A 24873-nucleotide genomic window follows, 5' to 3' on the forward strand; every position below is an offset into this window, starting at 1 on the left:
TCTTAAAACTTTACATGGGGGAGATAATGTCCTTCAAATAACCTGGACCCAAGCACAACCTTAGGTTGTGCCCAGAAATAGATTGTTAGCCAGTGAAGCTGTTGTAACAAGGGACTTAACATGTTCCCTGCTGCCAACCCTAGTCAGCAGTCTGGCTCCAGTATTTTGAACCTGCCCGCTATCAGGGGTGGACAAATGTGGCCTTCCAGATAGTTTTGGACTGAATGGGAGTTGAGGCCAAAGGTACTCAAAGAGCTACAGTGGCACACCCTTTTCTTTTTAATGTACTCTACCTTCTTCAATGACCTCTACGTGGAACCTCTAGACAAACACCAGGGGAAGTTTTTTGTCTTCAAATTCTGTTTGCAAGTCTCTCAGGAAAAGTGCCTGGTAACTAAAAGGGAAAAAATGGTCTGTTGGATGTTAAAAGGTGACTCTGAAAAAATTATTTACATATTTTATATAATGACAATACAAAACAAAGAATACAGTATATATGATAATTTAATAATAATAATATCACACATTCTTCTAATACAAACAAAAGCAATATATGAAAAAATGAGATGAGGTTGTTTAACAGAGAAAGAAAAGAAAATAATTAACATTTGCTGTGTATATAGCTTTCTAACAATATATGTGTTTATGCAGGGGAATGGGGGGTGGGGCAAAGATATTTATATTGTGAATAAAAATATGTGATATGACGACTGATGTATCTTTTAAATATTTTTTTAAACTTGATAATAAAGACTATTAAAAAAAGGTGACTCTGAACAAGACCTTCCTTAATGTAGCCTTCTTGATCCAACAGGCCTCTACATGTAGCAGCAGCAGTAGAAACAACAACAACAACAATAACAACACTTGTTTATAACACCCTTTTCATCAAAGTGCATAATACCAGACATATATAATCAAGGGCAAAAATAAAAAAATAAAAATACAGTACTATAATATACTAAAGATAAAAACCTCACCAACCCACCAGTTGCTATTCATCTCAGCAGCCTTAGGCACACTCACCAGCTTAATTTGGCAAATTAAAGAGGCAGGTATTCAGCGCTTTATGAAAACACCTAACAGCCTCCACCAGCTGGAGATGCAGAGGAAGACTGTTCTACAAATGGGGAGCCAGGCCCTGAAAGGTTCACAGCCCTGACGGAACTGTATGTATTGATGGAATCACCAATAATCCTTTTCCTGTAATTCTTAGGTTTCTAGGTGGTATGTACCATGCTAGCCAAGCTCCCAAATACCGAGGAAGATTAGAGTGCAAGGCCATAAATACCAGGACCAAAAGCTTGCAATGAGCTCTGGCTTGAACTGGTAGCCAGTGGAGGGACCTGTGACATGCACATATTTAGGGAGACTTAAAACAGTCTGGATAGCACTATTCTGGATTAAAACCAAGGGGAAAAGAGAGCAGGAAGGCAAGCCTGCCAGTAGGCAAACTTGCCAGTTTTGGGGAAGAATTCCTATCATAGAATCATAGAGTTGGAAGAGATCGCATGGGCCATCCAATCCAACCCCTGCCATGCAGGAAATCCAAATCAAAGCATCCCTGACAGATGGCCATCTAGCCTCTGTTTAAAGACCACCAAGGAAGGAGACTCCACTACACTCCGGGGGAGTGTGTTCCACTGTCGAACAGCCCTTACTGTCAGGACGTTCTTCCTAATGTTGAGGTGGAATCTCTTTTCCTGTAGCTTGCATCCATTGTTCCGGGTCCTATTCTCTGGAGCAGCAGAAAACAAGCTTGCTCCCTCCTCAATATGACATCCTTTCAAATATTTAAATAGGGCTATCATATCACCTCTTAACCTTCTTTTCTCCAGGCTAAACATCCCCAGCTCCCTGAGTCGTTCCTCATAGGGCATGGTTTCCAGACCTTTCACCATTTTAGTCGCCCTCCTTTGGACACCCTCCAGTTTCTCAACATCCTATTTAAACTGTGGTGCCCAGAACTGGACACAATATTCCAGGTGGAGCCTGACCAAAGCAGAATACAGTGACACTATTACTTCTCTTGATCTAGACACTATACTTTTATTGATGCAGCCTAAAATTGCATTGGCCTTTTTAGCTGCCACATCGCACTGTTCACTCATGTTCAACTTGTGGTCTACCTGGACTCCCAGATCCCTTTCACATGTAGTTTCATTCAGCCAGGTGGCCCCATCCTATATCTGTGCATTTCATTTTTCCGCCCTAAGTGCAGTACCTTACATTTCTCTGTGTTGAATTTCATTTTGTTAGCTTTGGCCCAGCTTTCTAGTCTATTCAGGTCATTTTGAATTTTGATCCTGTCCTCTGGGGTATTAGCTATTCCTCCTAATTTGGTGTCATCTGCAAATTTGATAAGTATGCTCCCATTTCTGTCATCCAGGTCATTGATAAAGATGTTGAATAACACTGGGCCCAGGACAGAGCCCTGTGGGACCCCACTGGTCACTTCTCTCCAGGATGAAAAGGAGCCATTGTTGAGCACCCTTTGGGTTCAGCCGGTCAACCAGTTACAAAGCCATGTAACAGTTACCTTGTCTAGCCCACCTTTTACAAGCTTGTTTGCAAGAATGTCATGGGAAACCTTGTCAAAGGCCTTACTGAAATCAAGATATACTATATCCACAGCATTCCCTTCATCTACCAAGCTGGTAATTTTATCAAAGAAAGAGATCAGGTTTGTCTGGCATGACTTGTTTCTCTGAAACCCGTGTTGACTTTTTGTGATTATGACATTACCTTCTTGATGTTCACAAACCCTCTGTTTAATGATCTGCTCTAGAATCTTTCCTGGTATTGATGTCAGACTAACTGGACAATAATTGCTGGGATCCTCTTTTTTCCCTTTTTTGAAGATGGGAACAACGTTTGCCCTCCTCCAGTCTGCTGGGATTTCTCCTGTTTTCCAGGAGTTTTCAAATATGATTGCCAATGGCTCTGATATTACATTTGCCAGTTCTTTTAGTACCCTTGGATGTAGTTCATCTAGTCCTGGAGAGTTAAATTCATTTAGATTAACAAGGTATTCCTCTACTATCTCTTTACTTATTCTGTATTGAAATTCCCGTAATCTGTCCTCTGCTCCATTAACCTCAGATTGAGCACCCTTTTCCTTTTCTGAGAAGACTGAGGCAAAGAAGGTGTTGAGTAATTCTGCCTTTTCTCTGTCCCTGTTAGCATTTTGCTTTCTTCTCCATGCAGTGGCCCTACCGTTTCCTTCTTCTTACTTTTGCTGCGGACATATCCAAAAAAGCCCTTTTTATTGTTCTTAACCTCTCTAGCTAGCCTGAGTTCATTCTGCGCTTTAGCTTTTCTGACTTTACCCCTACACATGCCTGCTATTTCTTTGAATTCCTTTTTTGTGATTTCCCCCTTTTTCCATTTCTTATACATGTTCCGTTTCAAACTTAGCTCGGTTGAAAGTTCCTTAGTCATCCATCCTGGTTTCTTGAGACACCTCCCGTTTTTCTTTCTCACTGGAACTGTTTGAAATTGTGCCTTCAGTATCTCTCTTTTGAGAAACTCCCATCCGTCCTGAACTCCTTTATCTTTTAGTATTTCTGACCATGGAATTGCCCTCAATACTTCTCTAAGTTTACTGAAATCCGCTCTCCTAAAGTCTAGGATGCGTGTCTGACTATGCCTGGCTTCTCCTTTCCACTGTATTACAAACTCCAGGAGAACATGGTCACTTCCACCTAATGATCCCACTACTTGCACCCCATTCACCAAGTCATCCTTGTTGGTTAGGATCAGATCTAAAATAGCTGACCCCCTTGTTGCCTCTTCCACCTTTTGGACCATGAAATTGTCTTCCAGGCAAGTGAGGAATTTGCTAGGCCTTGAGGATTTTGCTGAGTTTGACTTCCAACAAATATCAGGGTAGTTGAAGTCGCCCATCACTACTACATCTCTCTTTTCTGACTGTGTGGTCATCTGTTCTAGAAAGATATCATCCAATTCCTCAGTCTGACTTGGGGGTCTGTAGTAGACTCCCACTGTAACATCCTTGTTGTTTCCCTGCCCTTTAATTTTTATCCGGATGCTCTCCATCTGGCTTCCATGATTGATGTCCTGGATCTCTTCACTGGTGTAAATATCTCTGACATATAGTGCTATTCCTCCTCCTTTCCTGTTTGGCCTATTTCTCTTAAAAAGGTTATACCCCTCTATTTCCACATTCCAATCATGAGACTCATCCCACCAGGTTTCAGTGATGCCTATTATATCATATTTGCTTTGTTGTACTAGGAGTTCGAGTTCATCTTGCTTATTTCCCATGCTCTGTGCATTTGTGTAGAGACATCGCAGACCTTGGTTCCCTTTTACTTGCTGCCTGTGCAAGTTTTTTTGCCTCCCACTGTTGGGTCCTTGCACTTTTTTTCTTGTTTCCTCTATGTCAGTTTGACTATTTTCGCCATCCCTTTCGCCTTCTTTAATATTGCCTCCCTTCCCCTCGGAACTCAGTTTAAAGCCGTCCTGATCAAGTTCTTGAGACTGTTGGCAAAAACATTTCTTCCAACTGGCGTGAGATGCAACCCGTCTGTTGCAAGAAGTCCCTCCTCATGGAACTGCAGCCCATGATCGAAGAATCCAAATCATTCTCGGCGGCACTATCTGCGAAACCAGTTGTTCACATCCGCTTTTTCCCTCTCCCTTCCTGGACTGTGCCCTTCAACTGGCAGAAGAGACGAGATGACAACCTGTGCATCCACTTGGGGCATGTGAAGTATTCCACTTCCGTAAGCAAGAAGACAAACATCCCACAAGTGTTGCAGGTGACTGCCGTGGTTCGGTCAGTGTCCATACTGAAAAGTCTTAGGAAATTACTGGAAAAGGACTGTGGGCTTCCTCCTCTCTCCTCCTCCTCTTTGTATCATCCCGTATCAGTGGCCATGATGGCTGCAGCTGATGGGAATTGTCATTTATAACTTCTGGAAGAAGTACAATAAATGGAGCGTCTGAGCACCAAACCACTCCTTTTGAACCAAAATTGTCTAATACATGATATCCATTTTACAAAGGGGAAATTAATAAGGTAATTGAGACAAGTGGTTTGCCTCAGTCTCTCTCTCTTTTTTTAAATTTAAAATTACATTTTTATCTTGCCTTTTCACAAACAAAGAAATATTCAATGTAGCTAACAGAATTACTAGAAATAAAGTGAACTATGAATTAATTTGAAATAGTTGCCTAAAACAAATCAAACAATTAAAACCAGTGATTGATAAATATCAGATGTTTGAAAGACCAGTTTAGAGAAAATATTAATGGAATAACAAGCAGAGGTAGGGTTTGAGCATTAAAACTCACTCAACAAATAATTTCCTCCTACAAAAGTGTATTATTTCCCAAATTAATTGATGCCTTTGTTTCTCATCCTCAGAAAAAGAAAATACCTGATTTTCTTCTCTCACCACCTGCTCTGTCTCATGTCAGTACCCATGTTCTGCGCAGACCCCCAATTCTTGCTCTCACTTCAGGTTTCGAGGAGATCTACACTTCAGCCTTCACTCACACTGCAGCTTTGTTGTAAAGCCCCTGTTTTCCTGCTAGTGCCATGATATTTATTTTAAACGTTTATTTATTCACATGTGTCTCACATGTCTCCTCCAAGGAGATTAGTATGGAATACATGGCTCCTTCTCCTCATTATCCTTACAACAACCCCATGAGGTACAGTAGGTTATACTGGAGAGATGTAGCCATGGTTGTTAAAGTAATATCAAAGAACTATAGTTGTGTATTTAACAAAGAACTGACTGACTCAAGATCAATCAGTAAGCTTCATGACTGAGGAGAAATTTGAACCTGGATCTCTAACCACTGTGCCACACTGTTGGACTGATTCCACAACATCACAACTCCATTCCATCTTCACCACATACATAGCACAGGTAACTGCGCAACTCAAAGCTACTTTTAGCACCTCTACATTAGCTCACTGGCACTAGCACAAGAGCTTCCAAATACATTAAAGGTGTGTTGATTTGAAACGTTTTGATTAGTCTAGTTTGTTGGTTTTTATTTTTGTTTTTGCTTTTTTTTTTAATGGAGGAGTTGCCCTTTTCTAATTGGCCAGTGCTGATACAATGAATAAGGATGCAAAGTTTCCATCATTATTTTTAGGAAGGTATGCTAGTGACCAAGCCTTTATGGTTATTTTCTCTGCCATCTCTGTGTGTCTACATTTTTCATTTCTGAAAGGTACCTCTTTTGATTAAATGGTAATGTGCTTTGCCCATAGGACTCAGACTGGTCTTCCTGAAGGGTTTAGGAGGATTGCTTTTTAGGGGGCATTACTGCTATACATAGGAGTATATCACACGGAGCTTTTGGGTGGTATTGTGGCTCAGTTCCAGCTCACTTCCGAAGTGATTGCACTTCCAATGATGCGGTTTCACCTCATAAAGGAATTGTTTTATCAGACGCCATTGATTTCTATGGGAGCTGCTTGCGAATTGCTTCAGCAGCGTTTCTGAAGTCACCCCTCATTTTGGTTAAAACGGAAAAAAAGTGGCTTCAGAGAATTCGCTTCCTGGCTGCCTTCGATTGCACTGCTATTTGTTCTGGTGAGGAAAAGCACTCCGATGCCACCCCCCTTGGCCCGTGCGTCCTGCTCCGTCATTCCCCTCCTCCTCCTCCTTCATGCCATCTCCTCCTCTCTGTCAACCAGCCGATCCCATCATCCCCTGACTTCTCCTAGACCCCGATCTGCTCCACTCCTTCACCCTGACACCTAACCCATCATCCCCTGACTGCTCCTGCATCCCCATCTGGCCCCCTCTCCACTAACCCATCATCCCTTGACTGCTCCTGCCCATCCCCATCTGGCCCCCCTCCATCTAACCACATCCCCTGACTGCTCCTGCCATCCCCCTCTGGCACCTTCTCCACCTTAACCCATCATCCCCTGAATGCTCATACATCCCATCTCACCCCCTTCCACCTAACCCCATCATCCCCTGGATGATCCTACATCCCCATCTGGCCCCTCTCCACTAACCCATCATCCCCTGACTGTCCTGCATCCCCCCCCCTCTCCACCTAACCCATCCTCCCCTGACTGCTCCTGCATCCCCATCTTGCCCCCTCTGCCACCTAACCCATCATCCCCTGACTTTCCTGCATCCTGATCCTGGCCCCAGGGACCCCCCAGTGAGCTATCCCATCATCCCCTGCCTTCTCCTAGACCCCGATGAAGGATGACAGCTAAGGAGGAGGCAGGGAAGGAGGGCAGCTTCCAGAGCCCTACTGAGCATGCCCAAGGGTGCTGATTCGAATTGTTGATCCCTCAAAGTATGCTCTGGTGTAGTAATACAATGTGCACTCACTCTCCTTTGCTTGAGTCCACATCACGTGACTTGCTTGGAATCGAACTGACTTCGCTTGCCCCTCACTTTGGAAGGACAACAGAAAGGCAACCAGGTGTGGAAAAACATCACGTTTTAACCACAATCCGCATTGCTAGAGAGGAGTGACTCTGGATCTGGTGTGGAAAAGCATCACGCTTTGCATTGCTAGAACAGGAGTGACGGGGGTTTGGAGCCTCCCCCCCCCCCCCCCCCCATGTGTGATAAGGTCTCTTGTAATGTTTCTAGAGCACAGAGGTGGACAAACTGAGAATCATGGGCCGTATGTGGCCCCTTCCAATGCATTTTTGTGGCAGTTAGCCCCCAGTGCCCCTCCACATGTTCGTTTTTCAAAATGAAAATGGACATTTTAATGAGCAGCATTTTTTAAACTTTAAAACAGGACAAACTCTCCACACCCAAAGTTGGTCAATTCCATCTTTAATTTCTTTAAAAACTTACCTGTCTTTCATGGAGTCATGTGGCCCGGAGTTAGTCTTATGCGTGAAAATTTGGCCCCTGGACCATTGAAAGTTGGTCCTTCCTGCTGTAGTAATAATGCCTAGGCATAGTTCAGTTTTAGAGCTCTAAAGTGGAAAGGACGATATGGTCATGGGCCTTCGTCAGGGAGAGGCAAGCACCTTTTTTCTGATGAGGACACGCACTCTGGAGTAACCTATTACAGACCACAGGCCAGCAGGATTAAACCTAACAGTGGTCAGGGCTAGAGCCAAAAGTGGACAGTTCCACCAATTTCTCTCTTTCTGCTTCTTCCTTTCCACATACCAGCCTGCTGGGTAAAGGACAGCTCAATTTTGCAGTAGCCTGAACTGATTCCTTACAAAGGACTTTTAAAATTAGGCATAAGACTAAATGAGGATGGCAGTGTGGTGTAATGGCTTGACTATGGAGATTATCGCACCAGGGCCAATTTCACAATAATTGTGCTACTGGAAGATAACAGAAAAATAGCGCTATAGCAATCTATATTTTTGCACTGCTGCTCTGTAGTGCTGACTTAAAAATGAAATAAAACACTGTTACATTCTGCATGCATCCATGGGTATGTCATTATTACATTGTTATTGAATGTTTTGCACATGTGCTGTTTTGGCATTACTACCCAGGTCTGAAAACCATGTTACCCTCCTGAACAGAATAAAATAACATTTATAAAGTTCACAACATTATTTTTATCCAGTGAAAACAAAAGTGTGCCCTACACCTCTAAAGAAGACTGAAATCCACTACAAAACCAATCATAGCAATGAGAACGAATTGCCTGTACTGAAATGCAATCTGGGTAAAGGTCCCAGATTGCTTCCCCAATAGCGCAAATGAAATTTACATACCTTTACAATTGTGCTTCATTTGCACCATGGGCAAGCTATTCACGGCAGTTCCCCTTGAATGAGAAGTTGCAGGAGCATTCCAGTGTGTGCATGGGACAAGTACTGGATGAGCCTGATGTCTGAATATCTTTGGCGTAATCACACGATTATGTTGGGAGAATTCCTTTTCCTCCCTTTTCTTTTCTCCATTTGATAGCTATGACTCTGGAGACTAGGATTCTAATCCCCACTTAGCCATGGAAACACACTGCCTAACCTTGGGCAAATCACACTCTCAGTCTCAGAGGAAGGCAATGGCAAATCTTTTCTGAACAAATAAGTCCAAGAAAACCCTAAGATAGATTCACTTTAGGGTCATTATAAGTGGAAAATGACGAAGATACACAAAAACAATTAAATGAGAATAGTCAAGGTCCATAAGTTGCCCACCTATGTTGTAATAGTCCATCTTTTACATCAGGAAGTTTTTACCGAAAACAAACAAACAAACAAACAAACCAAAAAAACCCAGCAACAATCACACAAAGTCATTTAAAAATTGTTCCATTGACTTCCAGAACTAGGAATCAAGAAAACAAAAAAGGAATAGTCTTCTTTATGCTGATGATAACCAGCAGTTGGCTGGATGCTTGGCTTGGGGACTGGAGATAACCCTATTTGTCCTGGGCAAGTCTGCATCTCTACACTTTTTAAGAAGGCCTGTTTCATTCTTTGAGCCTGCCATCCTGGTCTTCTTCCACTGTTTAAGCTTTTGCAGAAGATGCGGACTCTTTCCTTTTGCAACTCTACCTTTCCTTCTGTATATGTGACCTGCTATTTCTTTCTGTCCCTAAGTACAGCTGAGGCTTGAGTTGCAGTGGAGCTCAGCTTTAGATTCTACTTTTGAGTGTTAGGTAGTGCATTTGGAGCCAATGTTATAATAGGAAAGGGATTGAGTGCCACTCAACATCTTATTCTTTGGCACATGCAGCTGAGATTGGTGTGGAGGGCTTTGGGGGTCAGATGCAGTGTTTCTCAGGCAGGCTTGAATTCTAGTGACTCTCTGGTCAAGGAGACAAGCAGAAATCAAAGGGGCCCCTAGCAGAACTCAATCCTTGGTCAGGCATATATAGGAGGATATTGGTTTATACAGTCTAGTCTCCTCCACCCCTTGGACCTAAACCACTTCTGAGAGGTAGCATACTTTTCTCCAAGAGGTCAGGGAAACCCTCATAATCATTTTTTAAAATATTTCCCCAGCAAGCAGATCACTGGCAAAGTGTGTCCTCTCTTCCAACTGCAGAATGGATTGAGCAGTAGTTTCCCTTTTCCCTTGTAAACTTCAGTTCTGCCTTTTTCACTGGGGGACTAGAGGCTCAGAATCTCTGCCCCAGTGCCCTGCAGATCATGGAGCTTCTGGTTGACATGTAGTCAAGCCTTATAGTGCTTCTCCCATCTTCAACCTTGAGCTACTGGCATCAGATACATGCTTGGCCTTGTTGTTAGGTAGTCATAACATGGGCAACATTGTACCCCCACTTAATTTGTATGCGGGCAGCACTTTGTAGCTGTCATGCTCTGCTGGATGCAGCATCTAATGCTGGTTTCATCTAGGGACAACTACCACACACACACACACACACACACACACCTCTAAGCAATAGCTTGTGGGCAAAGGAATGTCATGTGCTATTACTTGGCCACCTTCTCCATTAATTCCCTTCATGGACATTTCACTAGACAAGTTATTTGTTGTCTCTGGAATATTTTTTTTAATCTGTAGTCTCCAGGCTTCTTCAGTGCCTGTGGTCACCATATGTAGAAGCTACTCCACTGGATTTGGGCAGGGTATATGTGGATTCAAATTTCCTTTCATGAGAGGAATGAGCAAGAACATGAGGGGAAGATTTGTGCTGCTTGAGAAAATTTTGAACCAATGGCTATGCTATCTGGGGATTCTGAGCCTTGGAGTACAACACATCTGGGGGGCATCAGGTTGAGGAAGACTATCTGATTTCTAATGCAGTTTGATAATGCATGTAGTTTCATAAAAGTTTCATAAAAACACTGAAGAGTTCTTCAGTACTTTGTTTTAGGCAGTAATGTGGTAGCAGAAATCCAGAGCTGATTGAGACTTTTTATATTATTGTTTGTAAACAATGCCCACATTTTTGGAAACCCGATACACATCTTTCATTTTGAATTCTAGCTACTTTGAAAATGTCTCCCTCTTTTGCTATCATGTAGAGTGAGACATAATAACATAATGTGAGCTGACCTGATGTGGCAGCTTTAGCCAAGCAGAATTTATGGGTGAGATGCTACATCATAAATTATTGTATGGAATTAATCTGCATGCAGAATTTTTATCCAGTGTTGTTTGTTGTTTATGTAATACAATCCTGGTGATAAAAGACAACATTATTTAGCCAGATGGACAATGCAGTGGACATCAGCATGAACAGCTCCACTTCCTTGATGTTAAACTGAAGGTGGTCATTCCCCATTGGATAAAAATGTCCAACCACTTCCACAGGGGAATGTAGGCATTCATAACACACCAAGAAGATTCTGGCCTGTGATTTTGAACAATTTTTTCAGCTTTTGTTTCTTTCATTTGATACCTTGAGGGTTTGTTTGTTTGGTACTATTTTTATAACAATTTTTTATAATAAATTTGCTCTAAGATGTTAACTTAACAATTTCTGCACTTAAAATGGCTGCATGTGACACATTTAAGCCTGGTTCTGTAAACCTGGGCCATTTCATTGGAAATGTAAGGTGATGTGGGCAACTTGTAGTCCTTCAGATAATGTTAGGTTGCAATTCCCATTAGTCCAACCCCCCCCCCCAACAGTGTGGAAACTACAGTCCAGCCATTTTTGGAGGGCCTTAAAGTGCCCATTCTTGAATTAAGGGATTAGCTGCTTCTTCCTAAAGTAGAAACCCAGCTGCCACCAACAGATTGCTGCTCTCCATAACTATTGCACAAACTGAACAATTTGCATGGGAAAGACTGATGTAAGATGGTACCACTCATGAAGAAATGTACTGAAATGCGGATATCACTTGGTACTCCCCTGTTCTATCTAGACAGTGCTTAAGTACTAAGTGAAAAAGCAACATTCATGAATCAGGCTAACTAGAAGAGGTGTGAGGTTCCCAAAATTCCCCACCCCCAGTTAATATACACACTGATGGAAGACTTCATTTGAAAACAGCGAATGCTTGCATGGCATGAATCCTGTAGATGGGTAGTTCAAGCAAAGGGTCGCCCATTTCCCAGCTGGAGTCTCTATTCTGCTTTGTCCATAAAGACATATATGATCTGTTACCTAATGAAAGTCAGATCTTGAGATGCTCAAATATAAACAAATTGGAAGCAATGTCAACACCAGGTGGCACCAGAGTTTCCTCAGCAGGGTGATATTATTCCATGTTGCCTAGCCCTAGCCAAGCTTCTGCTCCATAGAGGCATACTGATGACCCCCAGTTCTTCTTGGCTGTATTAATATCCTCTGTGGGTATGACAATGAAACATATACTTTCCTACTTCTTTCTTCTTCAGTACAGGAAATGTATGAAGGATTCTTTTTGCCCCCATCCTGTATGGATGTAGTTAGAGTGCTGGGTGAAGAGACTATGCCCATCCTCTTTTGTTATGGAACATGCAATCTCAAGTGGTTTGTGGGGTGAGGATATCTCAGCTCTGGCATATCTTAACTCTGGGTGAAGAAGCATGGCTTCTCTTAGAAAAATCTGGATATTTCGTAAAGCCCAGAGCTCAGCTTCTGGCAGTAGCTCAGAGAAAGCAGTGGGGGTCGCCATGCCCTGGGCTTTGCCACTGCCCTATTTTCTGCCAGTATGACTTGGGGAGGAGTGGGCAGGGTTGACTAGACAGGGAAAGCAAGGAAAGGCAGGATTGACCTGCCACGGTGCCTGCCCTGGGTACACTGTTTTTGTTCTGTGCCGGTCCCCTGCTGTTTACTTTTCCCTGAGTTATGACTGTGTCTTTGCCTTTGATCTGGTACTTCCAGCTGCCTATTGGCTGTTCCTGCCCTACCTTTGGGGTTCAATCACCTGCCAGTTTTACAGTTCAGTTTGGCCTGGATACACGAGAGAGCTATAAGCCAAGCCTCTATGCATCTGGTCCTTCCTGTACAGTATCCACCAAGGGCCAAAGGGTTATCTAATCCAGGCTCCTGCTCCAAAGCAAATCCGCCTACTTTTTCCCTGCACACAGATCAACAAATGCAATTAAGTGTGCTGCAAGAAAAGAGTACTGTATGTACAGTGCAGGAAAAGTTATTTGCAGGGGCACAGATCAATCTAGCTGACTCAAGCAAGTAGATCAAGCCATATGCTATAGGGTGAAGATGCAGCTAGTGGATATAGTGGGCATTCACAATTACTCAAGCCCCAGAAAGCCCTTACTTTCCTGTTGTTTTCTGTAATGGAAGATGTGTGGTCAAGCAAACAAGCTTGTAAAATGTGGGCTAGACAAGGCAACTGTTACATGGATTTGTAATTGGTTGACGGGACGAACCCAAAGGGTGCTCAACAATGGCTCCTTTTCATCCTGGAGAGAAGTGACCAGTGGGGTCCCACAGGGCTCTGTCCTGGGCCCAGTGCTATTCAACATCTTTATCAATGACCTGGATGACAGAATTGGGAGCATACTTATGAAATTTGCAGATGACACCAAATTAGGGGGAATAGCTAATACTCCAGAGGACAGGATCAAAATTCAAAATGACCTGAATAGACTAGAAAGCTGGGCCACAGCTAACAAAATGAACTTCAACAGGGAGAAATGTAAGGTACTGCACTTAGGGCAGAAAAATGAAATGCACAGATATAGGATGGGGGACACCTGGCTTAAGGAGACAACATGTGAAAGGGATCTATGAGTCCAAGTGGACCACAAGTTGAACATGAGTCAACAGTGCGATGCGGCAGCTAACAGGGCCAATGTGATTTTAGGCTGCATCAGTAGAAGTATAGTGTCTAGATCAAGGGAAGTAATAGTGCCACTATATTCTGCTCTGGTCAGGCCCCACCTGGAATATTGTGTCCAGTTCTGGGCACCACAATTCAAAAAGGACATTGAGAAACTGGAGCGTGTCCAAAGGAGGGCGACTAAAATGGTGAAAAGTCTGGAAACCATGCCCTATGAGGAATGCCTTAGGGAGCTGGGTACGTTTAGCCTGGAGAAAGGAAGGTTAAGAGGTGATATGATATCCCTGTTTAAATATTTGAAGGGATGTCACATTGAGGAGGGAACAAGCTTGTTTTCTGCTGCTCCAGAGACTAGGACCCGGAGCAATGGATGTAAGCTGCAGGAAAAGAGATTTCACCTCAACATTAGGAGGAACTTCCTGACAGTAAGGGCTGTTCGATAGTGGAACCCTTCCTCGGAGTGTAGTGGAGTCTCCCTCCTTGGAGGTCTTCAAACGGAGGCTGGATGGCCATCTGACAGGGATGCTTTGATTTAGATTTCCTGCATGGCAGGGGGTTGCACGGGATGGCCCTTGCAGTCTCTTCCAACTCTATGATTCTATGAGTGCATTTGCCTTCTTTTAGAGTTTATGAAGGTTAGAATATAAGAGCCTTGATCTACTGTGCATGAGAAAGATGTGATAGTTTGTATTATGGTCCTCATTGTGTGCTTCTAGATCGAGTTTAAACTATACAAAGATAATAACATTTTAAAAACAATGTGAAGTTGAAGGCTTTCATGGCCAGTATCCATAGTTTTTGTGTTTTTTTTCAGGCTATGTTGCCATATTCAAAATGAGTTCATTTCTGACATTTCACCAGCATTTGTGGCTGGCATCTTCAGAGATGCCAGCCGCAGATGCTGATGAAACATCAGAAACAAACTCTTCTAGAACATGGCCACATAGCCCAAAAAACACACAAAAACTATTTTTATAACAGATTAAAATACTATTTTTAAAATTCTAAATGCAGTCTATGAAAAATCCTAGAATCCAGTTTTGAAACAGTTAAACAATTAAAACAGCAATTTCATACACTGAGTGCCATGCAGAACAGCAGTACCAGAAACTTTAAAAAGATGGGCCCAGCCAATGAAGGCTCTGCTACAGGGAAAGCCCTGTTATGTGTACCTACTAACCTAACTTAACAAGGTGCTGGGATACACAACCTCCTCTGAAGATCAAAAATTTCTTGCAGGGTCATATGGGAGGAGGTGGTCTTTCAGTATCCAAGTCATTTAGGGTTTTGTAGGTCAACACCAGCACCTTGAATTGAGCTTGGGAGCAAATTGGAAGCCAGTGTAGTTCTTGTAGGATCAGTGTTATATGGTCTCTAAAATGCACACCTGACACCATTTTGCAGTAGGTGCAGTTTCCAAACATTTTTCAAGGACTGCCCCACATAAACAGTATTACAGTGTTTAACTGAGATGTAATTAACACATGAATCACTGTGGCCAGATCTGCCCTCCTCAAGAAAGAGTGCAGCAGACCAGCTGAAACTGGGCAAAGGCACTCCTGGCCACTATAGCAGCCTGGTTTTCCAGAAGCAGTGCTGGGTCCAAGAGCACTCTCCCCCCACTCCCAAGCTATGAACCTGATCCCATGCAGAACAGGCCCAAGTTAGTTTTCCTACTGATCAGCAGCACTTCCATTTTGTCTGGATTAAACCTCAGTTTATTCACCCACATCCAGTACTTAACTGCATCCAGACAACAATTTGAATACTACCACAGCTTCCTTGGCATCAGTTGTAAAAGAGAAATAGATCTAGGTATCACTGGTATACTGATGACACCTACTATTGACCCCATGGAACCCCACAGCCAAAAGGCTGAACAACAATCCCCCAGCACCACCCTCCGGGAACATTCAGCCAAGAAAGACTGGAACCTCTGCAAAGCAATGCATCTATGTCCCATATCAGCCAGACTACCCAGAAGGAGACCATGGTTGATAGTATCAAATGCCAATAGGGTCTTATTCCCTCTGTCCAACCCTCAGTGTAGGTTACCTACCAAGGCTGTTAATGTCCCATGGATAGATGAGATGAGATCATACTGTCACTGTGATTTGCAATTCATCCATTTAATTGTTCAGAACTTTTGATTTAAAACAGCAACAGTACTTCTATCCTTTATGGCCATAAAGATGAAAAATTGCTGAAGATCCTGTGGTCCTTTCCAAATACTGGGATGGTGGGAAAGAGGCCACATTTTATTCTTGATTCTTTTCAGTTGAAGGACAAATCCATAGTATCCTGTTCCAATATGATGGGTGAAGTGGGGCAGTTTGATTACAAGATGAGCTGTCCTCATGTTTTTGCTGTTAACAGGGGACATTTGTGTCTTCCTGTGCAATTTTGAAAGAAGGAAAAAAAGAAAAGGGAAAGTTTCAAAGAATAGTAAGTCTGTATTCCAGAAAGTAGTGTGGATAGTACTGTATTCAGCACTTTTATTTTTGTTGTTTAAAGGGCTTCATGGAGTTTAAGGGCTGTGCAAATTTCTGCAGCTGGGGGAGAAGCAAAATGAAATAGCACAGTAAGTGGTTGTCACTCATTGCTAACCATGTTATGGGCAGTTGCCAGTAGGCACCCATGATCCTTATCCATTTGCCATCCAATTGAATGTTATAAAGGAGAACAAATATAAAATGGGGTTGGAATAATGCATGCACTATTTAGTTACATAAGTACCTTAGCTGCATAGTAAATACCATCTCCCAGACTGACCAGCCTTTATATGTTGGAATGGCTTCCATTTGTTATAGGATCACATCTTGTAATACTCCCAAATTCAATCTCAATTCTCCTTCGCTGTTTACTCTTGTGTGAGTCCCATCCCACTGACCTCTTCAGAACATCCTTTTGCTATCAGAATAGCTTGATTTGATATGTATTCTCCTGTCCTCTGCTATTTCTGATGTGGAACAGTGATGCATAACTCGTAGCATTTACAGGATTTGTTCTAGCTATACTGTACTGGCAGAGACTTTGAATTCACAGTAGGCACGTATGTGCTTATTCCTATGTAATAGTGAAGGAGGAATGGTCACACTTGCATCCCAGCAAGAATGGCACATGTGGCGGCAGCTTCATGTCACAGAAAGTTGAGTTGTAGTGTAGGGGTCTACGGGCAAAATCCCATTGGTGATCTCCCTCAAGGAAGTATGTTGGTTAAAGGAAAATACTCATAACTTGACTCCCACCTACCCAAGAAAAATTCATGAGATCAGATTGGCTCCAACCTGTGATTTTACTCACTTCCCATCCCTGGCTGCTCCAACATAATAACACTGTTCAGATTATAGGCTCCTAGCTCATCCTCACTTATTTAAATCTTCTGTGGATCTTATGTTTCCACATATACATTACAAATATAGGAAGTGGGTTCATAGCTCAGTGACAGGGCCTATGCTTTGGTTTGCAAAAAAATCCAGGTTCAGTCCTTGACATTTCTGGTTTGGGAGGCAGCAGAACTAGGAAAAATCACTGTCTGAAGCCTTGAAGACTCACTGCCCTCTGTGTAGCCAGATCAAAGCTAGATTGGAGTGATGACGGTACTAAACATAAAGCATATGTTTCAAGCCAGAGAGAAACTGGAGGCTCACATGATTTTGGAAGAAACTGGGGGGCTGTTGTGGATTATAGCCAGACCAGGATAACATTCCCTTTGACAAAGTTCCCCATGACATTCTTGCAAACAAGCTTGTAAAATGTGGGCTAGACAAAGGAACTGTTAAATGGATCTGTAATTGGTTGACCGGCCGAACCCAAAGGGTGCTCAACAATGGCTCCTTTTCATCCTGGAGAAAAGTGACCAGTGGGGTCACACAGGGCTCTGTCCTGGGCCCAGTGCTATTCAACATCTTTATCAATGACCTGGATGACAGAATTGGGAGCATACTTATCAAATTTGCAGATGATACCAAATTAGGGGGAATAGCTAATACCCCAGAGGACAGGATCAAGATTCAAAATGACCTGAATAGACTAGAAAGCTGGGCCAAAGCTAACAAAATGAAATTCAACACGGAGAAATGTAAGGTATTGCACTTAGGGCGGAAAAATAAAATGCACAGATATAGGATGGGTGACACCTGGCTGAATGAAACTACGTGTGAAAGGGATCTAGGAGTCCAAGTAGACCACAAGTTGAACATGAGTGAACAGTGTGATGCGGCAGCTAAAAAGGCTAATGCTATTTTAGGCTACATCAATAGAAGTATAGTGTCTAGATCAAGAGAAGTAATAGTGCCACTGTATTCTGCTTTGGTCAGGCCCCACCTAGAATATTGTGTCCAGTTCTGGGCACCACAATTCAGAAAGGACATTGAGAAACTAGAGCGTGTCCAAAGGAGGGCGACTAAAATGGTGAAGGGTCTGGAAACCATGTCCTATGAGGAACGACTTAGGGAGCTGGGGATGTTTAGCCTGGAGAAAAGAAGGTTAAGAGGTGATATGATCGCCCTGTTTAAATATTTGAAGGGATGTCATATTGAAGAGGGAGCAAGCTTGTTTTCTGCTGCTCCAGAGAACAGGACCCGGAACAATGATGCAAGCTACAGGAAAAAAGATTCCACCTGAACATTAGGAAGAACTTCCTGACAGTAAGGGCTGTTCGACAATGGAATGCACTCCCTCGGAGGGTGATAGAGTCTCTTTCCTTGGAGGTCTTTAAACAGAGGCTGGATGGCCATCTGTCAGGGATGCTTTGATTTGGATTTCCTGCATGGCAGGGGGTTGGACTGGATGGCCCTAGTGGTGTCTTCCAACTATGATTCTATGATTCTATGATTCTATGATCCTCCTCTCACTCATCCTACCTCTTCCTGCAACTTGCCTTCCTCTGTTGCTTTTGTCCCCAGTATTCCTTGTGCCCTCATGCAGTCTGGAGTGGGAGGAGTAGGGGACAGGCAATGCCTTTGGACTCCGGCCTTGAGCGCCTCAGTGGGTGAGCACTCGAGAGAGGAACTGCCCCGTTATCTGTTACACTTTGTTCTCCCGACTGTTTGGGTGTGGAGCAGGCACAGTGGCAGCGGCATTATCTCTGGAAACCTTTGAAATGCAAGCAGGAGCAGGCAAGGCTCTGGGCTCATACCCTCTCCCTGTGTTGGTGCACAACAGAGTAGCCTCCACTAGCCTTTTATCATGTATTAGGGCAGGGGTGAGAAAGAGAACACTACCTCACATTACTTTTTAGTGGATGCCAGGGTATGTCTGTATAAGAGCCTGGAAAAGTTACTTCTTTATTACATCTTCCTAAATCCTTAATTCGAATTGTAGTAAAAAAAAAAAAGTACTTTCACAAAATGTGAATGTATGTCTGTGTTTGTAGTAACTGGGAGCTTGGGTTCCAAAGTTTATATGTCCCTAGTTTTTTGTGGGTTTTTCGGTCTATGCGGCCATGTTCTAGAAGAGTTTCTTCCTGACATTTCACCAGCATCTGGGGCTGGCATCTGAGGATTCTCTAGAACATGGCCATGTAACCCGAAAAAACCACAAAAAGTATGGATGCCGGCCATGAAAGCCTTCAACATTATACATCCCCTTTTTGGAACTGGAAAAGCTGGACATTTATTTCTCCCATTAACTCATGTACTAGAAGGAGGAGGCTCCATGGGGGTCTAGTGAAAACTTTCCCTTCCAGACTGAGGGAGATATTTTCAGCAGTGATTGTTTTAAAGGAAAGAGTCATTCCATAAATGTAGATAGGACATTCATTTCCCACTATTTATTCACCTAGCCCAGCATTGTCTGTTCTGAGTCTGGCAGCCACTTTCTGTCTCAGGTTGAAGTGGGACTTTCAGTCACATACGACTTGGATTCCTTTTCTTTGGATACACCTGTATCTTCTCAGGGATTACCTCTAGGATCTTCTTCATGCACAATTGTTGCTGTACCATTGAACCACGTTCTCTGCTTGACATTGACTCTTCGGTACTGCTGAAAAGTCACTGAAAAACTGTTCTTAATATAGATGTTGTTAACATATATCCTGTGGGCTGCAAGTAAAATGAATTGTCTTCTGGTTTGTAGTTCCTACCTAGGGGTCTGTTCAGAAGTCTTCTTTTGTTTCACAGATTTTGCCCCAAGCATGCCACCTGGGAGAGGGACAGCTATTTACTTCCAACTTAAAGGAGCTCTACATAGCAGTGACCCGAGAGCAGGCCAGAACAACTTGCAAACGGCACCGAGAAGGTGAGGGGGTGAAGGATGTGTAGAGTGTGTCCACTGTCCCATCACCCCCCTTGTATAGATGGCAATACTTCTGGCAAAAGACCAAAAAAATGAGAGAGGAAGCCCAAATGATTTTGGACTACTCCAGAAAAGCTATCCCATGTCCCTGGCATCTCTCTCTTGGTTATTCAGTTCGTATACATCCAAAAATGAAGTCTATTCACAAAAGAGTGAGACAACATCTTGATACCTCCCATGTTCTGCTCTTCTCTGTTGTTTCTCCTTATCCCTTAATCTGCATACTCCATGCACAAATCATTGTATGTGTGGCTATCATAACATATTCCATTTGGCCCTTGAAGACAATTCAGATGTTCCAACTAATGAATAATACAACTGCCTGCTGGCTGGTGGACACATATTGCTATACATTATCTGTTTTGAGCCATCTGTACTGGCTACTAATTTGTTATCATTCACAATTTAGAGTACTGTGTTTTGTCTCAGGGAATGCCTCTTACCTTCTCCTGTCTTTCCTAGCAGGTGAGATCCTCACAAGGATCAGTGGCTTTTCATTTGCAGCTCCACTGCTCTTGAACTGTTCAGAGAGAGGCCTGAACACTTTGCTTCTTGTTGTCCTTTTTGGAAGCTAGTAAAGAGTTATTTTTCAGAAAGGTTTTTGGCAAGTGATTTCTGCTATGTCTACTCCCTCCTTTTTGTTTAATTCTTTGTTTGTTATCTTTATTGTTGATATATTAAATTTCATAGCATTGTGAAATTTGATATAAAAATGCTCTACATTTAAATAAATAAGGAAAATATGCCCATTTTTGCATTTCCTGTTGAACATTCCTTTATCCAATGTATCCGATATTTACATATGGCTTAGCTACTGCCAGCTGTTTTCATTTTGAAATGTTCTATTTGTGAAAGTGGTCCAGGGTCAGAATTATGGATGCTTGAGGATTTTGTTTGGTGCACACACTGTGAAGTGAACCATCCTGATTCACACCTCGTAAATGAATATGCTGCTTGGGATGCAGTTATTCCTCCAAATCCACTCGTCTCTGAATTTTGTGATGCAGTTTTTAGCTTTAAAAATGTACCAAAATTATTGTAAAAGGCATATTTCACCACCAAATGCATATTATAAAATCATACTTTATGATAAAAATACATAAAAATTCTATGTAAATTTTTACACTTTTTTTCCTTTTTAAAAGTGTAGATTAATGTGAAATAGGTTGGAATGGAATTATGAAAGTGCACATGTAGAACAGATATATAAGAGCAAAAAAATAGAAAATAGTCCATCAGGATATGGATGAGTTTCCTTTAAAACTGGAATGTGGGTAGATCTGTGTGTTATTTGCAATTGGAACTGCATGAGCCCAGGAGACGTAGCCTCTTGAGACATCCAAATTCCCTACTTGGGTCACTCCTGCTCTTCCTGGGGCATTGATCTCTAGGGACTTGAATTGGCCATCATTCTCTCTCTTAACACACACACACACACACACACACACACACAGAGAGAGAGAGAGAGAGAGAGAGAGAGAGAGGAGAGAGAAAGAGCAAGAGGGAGGATGTCTATTTTTGTACACATATTTGTTTGATTTTTCTCCCTTGACTGTATTCTACCTCCTATACAGGAATCTACATGTTTGTACTGGATTCTTTCTTTTATCCTTTACAGCATCTGGAGATTCTGAGACCCTTGAACATCCTACTTCCCAGGACCTTGCTCAAAAGGCTGTTGATTTACCAGCCGAAGAAGAGAAAACAGTGTCCCAGCCAGTGACTGCACAGAGTGCCCAAGACACAGTGGTGAGGGAGGCCCAGAACACACCTGTGTGAATAGTTTGATGGAGGTTTGGTTGGGGGTAACTATTATATTTGTGACATACAGGAATTCTGCCAGAGATCACGAAGCATCTATGATCCACAATAATCCCAAGGTCCTTTTCACATGTAGTACTGCTGAGCCTTGTTTCTTCCAACCTATAGCTGTGTATTTGATTTTTATGGAATTAAATGTAGAATGCAAAATTTTGCATTTGTCTCTATTGAATTCCCTTTTATTAATTTCTGCCCAATTTTCTAGTTTATCAAGTATAAGGACCTAGATAAACTAGAATATTGGGTAGAAATTAATAAAATGAAATTCAGTAAAGACAAATGCAAAATTCTTTATTTAGGCCATAGAAATCAAATACACAGGTATAGGGGGTAACATGGCTCTGCAGTACTACATGTGAAAAGGACCTTGGGATTATTGTTGATTGTAAATTGAATATGAGCCAGCAGTGTGATGCTGCAGCAAAGAAGATGAATGCTATTTTAGCCTGCATGAATAGAAGCATAGTTTTCAAGTCGAGAGAACTAACAGTCCTGATATATTCTGCACTGGTCAAGCCTCATCTGGAATACTGTGTCAGTTCTGGACATCTCATTTTTAGAATGATATTGACAAGTTAGAGCAGGTTCAGAGAAGGACAGCAAGGATGTTAAGCAGTATGGAGAACAAAACATATGAGGAAAGGTTAAAGGAGCTGTTCATGTACAGCTTAATGAAGAGAAGACTGAGGAGTGACATCATTTGCACTCTTTAAATATCTCAAGGGTTGTCACAGCAAGGCTGTTCTCAACTGCCTCAGAGGATAGAAACAGGGAGTTTGCAGAAGAGTAGGTTGCCTAGAGAGATTGTGGGGTTGAATGTCTTCAAAGAGCTACCTGCTGGGGATGCTTTAGTTGGAGATCCTGCATTGAGCAGGAAGTTGGACTCAATGGCCCATGAGGCCCCTTCCAACTATGATTCTGGGATTCGATGACTCTATTATCTGTTGTCCTCTCTGGTGAAGTGGCGTCTCCAGGGGTGCTGTCACCCTGGTTTTACCCCCTCCCCCACTGACCTCCTCCCATACCACACCTCGCAGAATCCTTAGTAATGCTTTTTTGCACTGTTACTCATAAATCGTAATTTGCACATACTACTGAATGTAATGCTAATAGTTGTGACGTAAACAACTAGCAAAATTAAAATTCTACCTTCAAATACAATAACATATGCACAACCTAAGGAATTTACACACACACACACACACACACACACACACACATATAGTGAAGATATGGTTAAAATGTGATGTTTTCAAAGAAAATTTTAAAAGAATAAAAAATTATTTTTTTAAAAAATTAAGATTTCATATTTTGAAAATTGAAATTTTAATTTTTAAAAATCTGAGGCCTCTCCTTTCTCCTCTCATTGAGCTTCATCCCACTCCCACCATCACTTAAAGCATTTTAAAGGGAAGCAGATGAATGCCATAGTCAGTTTCTGCCCAAAGGTAGGTGTTTGAATATCAGTAGTGTCACCCCCTTAGAGTGTCACCTGGTGCCATCTGCACCCCCTAGTGATGCCAAAGCTCTGGTGCACAGTGATCTGAACACCACAATCGACATGGCTGGAAGAGTGGTTAGAAGGTGCATCAAGCCCACAAATTTATCTCAAGCAGTGTTTATCCTGCAGCCTTGGAAATGAAAGTGTGGCAGGGGCTGTTGACTGACATAGTCCTTAGGGGGTTATAAGTTTAGTTGTTTAGCACACAACAGAAAGACTTGGCAAAATTATTTATATATATAAAAACAAAGTGTCGTTGAATTGCAACTTCCATCATCTGTCACCACTGACTGTGCTGGCTAGGTTTATGGGAACTGCCATATGATGACCATATCTAAAGGGCACATTTTCCCTGCTCCTGATTTGAGCCAGTTTCTAGTGAAGATGGAGTAAATGAGAGCTGGTTGGCAGCCAAAAGCACCAGTAACGTATTGGGATATAGAAAGCTTTCTTATATCAAATCAGACTATTGGTTCATCTAACCCAGTCTTGTCCACTCTGACTGGCAGTGGCTGTCCAGAGTCATAGAAGGAGGTCTTTCTCATCTCCTGGTTTCTGATAGGGAGTACTGAGGTCTGAGCATGGGGCTGTCCAGGTGAGGGGAACCCTTAGAGAGGATTTTTGAATGTGCAACCTCCTTCACCTAACAGTGATCCCATAGGGATTCCAGCTAGCAGCCCAGTTGAATGAACCTGCAGTCTCCACCCTGGATGTGCCCAGTGTGGCTTAGGATAGGTATTACAAAATACTTATTTCTTTGGGGCAAAATAAAGAAGAGGAGCTAGATTAAAGCACAGGTGGGCAGGGATGGTTTTCTCTGCAGCGCTGCATTTTCATCCAGAAGCTTCCAGAAGTAACTAGAAATCGACGTCTGGATTTTACTTCTGTTTTCTTCAGAGCTACTTGGGCCAGTTTGTGGAGCTGAGGGCCTTTTCAATTTGTAAGCTGCTCCGATAGCCTTTTGGCTGAAGAGTGGGGTATAAATAAATAAATAAATAAATAAACCACTACCCTAGGTGGTATTTGAGGACATTTTTTTTTAAAAAAAATTCTGGCAATGAGAAGAGGGCAAGAGGGCCCAAGCAAAAAGGATCTTGAAAATCACTTGTGGCTTGTGGGCTTCAGTTTTCCTGCCCCTGGCTTCGGGGAAAGAGCATGGAGGAGGCCCTTTTAGGGAAAAGGAGATGGGACAAAAATTGAAGAGAGCAGAAGGGACTTTTCAGAACAAGGGGAAATTGTTAAGAAGGGGAAATGATGGATTCAGCCCCGTTTTACTGAAGTGGTGTGCGCCCCCCCCCCCCCATCTCAGGCTTGCAGTGTTCCAGTTCTCTGTAAACCAGCAAGGTCACAAGGTGGGAGGAGCTCACGTGAGAGTTGACCTTGCCAGCACATAACGCATTTTTAAAAGCTCATAAAATGGGATTGGCATTTGTAGGTGGGGGAATGGAGTGGTTTGTCGCTAGCATTGTCAGTAGAGGTACTAGGCAATAGGCACATGTGACATTCATATAACCACATTCCAGACAGCATTCCAGATTGCAGTGACAGGCAGAGAGAATTACATTTTTCCTAGTGACAGTACACTGCATTTTTGATTGCTAGAAAA

The 24873-nt window shown here is 42.6% G+C and overlaps 1 protein-coding gene across 4 annotated transcripts in view; it reads left to right on the top strand.

Moving 5' to 3' along the window:
• Nucleotides 1–24873, top strand: part of NHEJ1 (non-homologous end joining factor 1) — a 138076-nt gene that overhangs the window by 111465 nt on the left and 1738 nt on the right. For 2 of the 4 annotated variants that reach the window (XR_006101345.1, XM_042444982.1), the window contains one exon: nucleotides 19771–19888. Coding sequence is in view for 3 of the 4 variants with exons in the window: in XM_042444982.1 (XP_042300916.1) it covers nucleotides 19771–19888 (118 nt within the window). In the remaining variant the exon portion in view is untranslated. Of the gene's footprint in view, nucleotides 1–5392; nucleotides 6343–19770; nucleotides 19889–21563; nucleotides 21695–24873 lie in introns of those variants that run through there. The other 2 variants (XM_042444974.1, XM_042444997.1) reach the window with 2 other exon arrangements.

The sequence above is a fragment of the Sceloporus undulatus genome, chromosome 1, assembly GCF_019175285.1.
Source record: "Sceloporus undulatus isolate JIND9_A2432 ecotype Alabama chromosome 1, SceUnd_v1.1, whole genome shotgun sequence".
NCBI lineage: Eukaryota > Metazoa > Chordata > Lepidosauria > Squamata > Phrynosomatidae > Sceloporus > Sceloporus undulatus.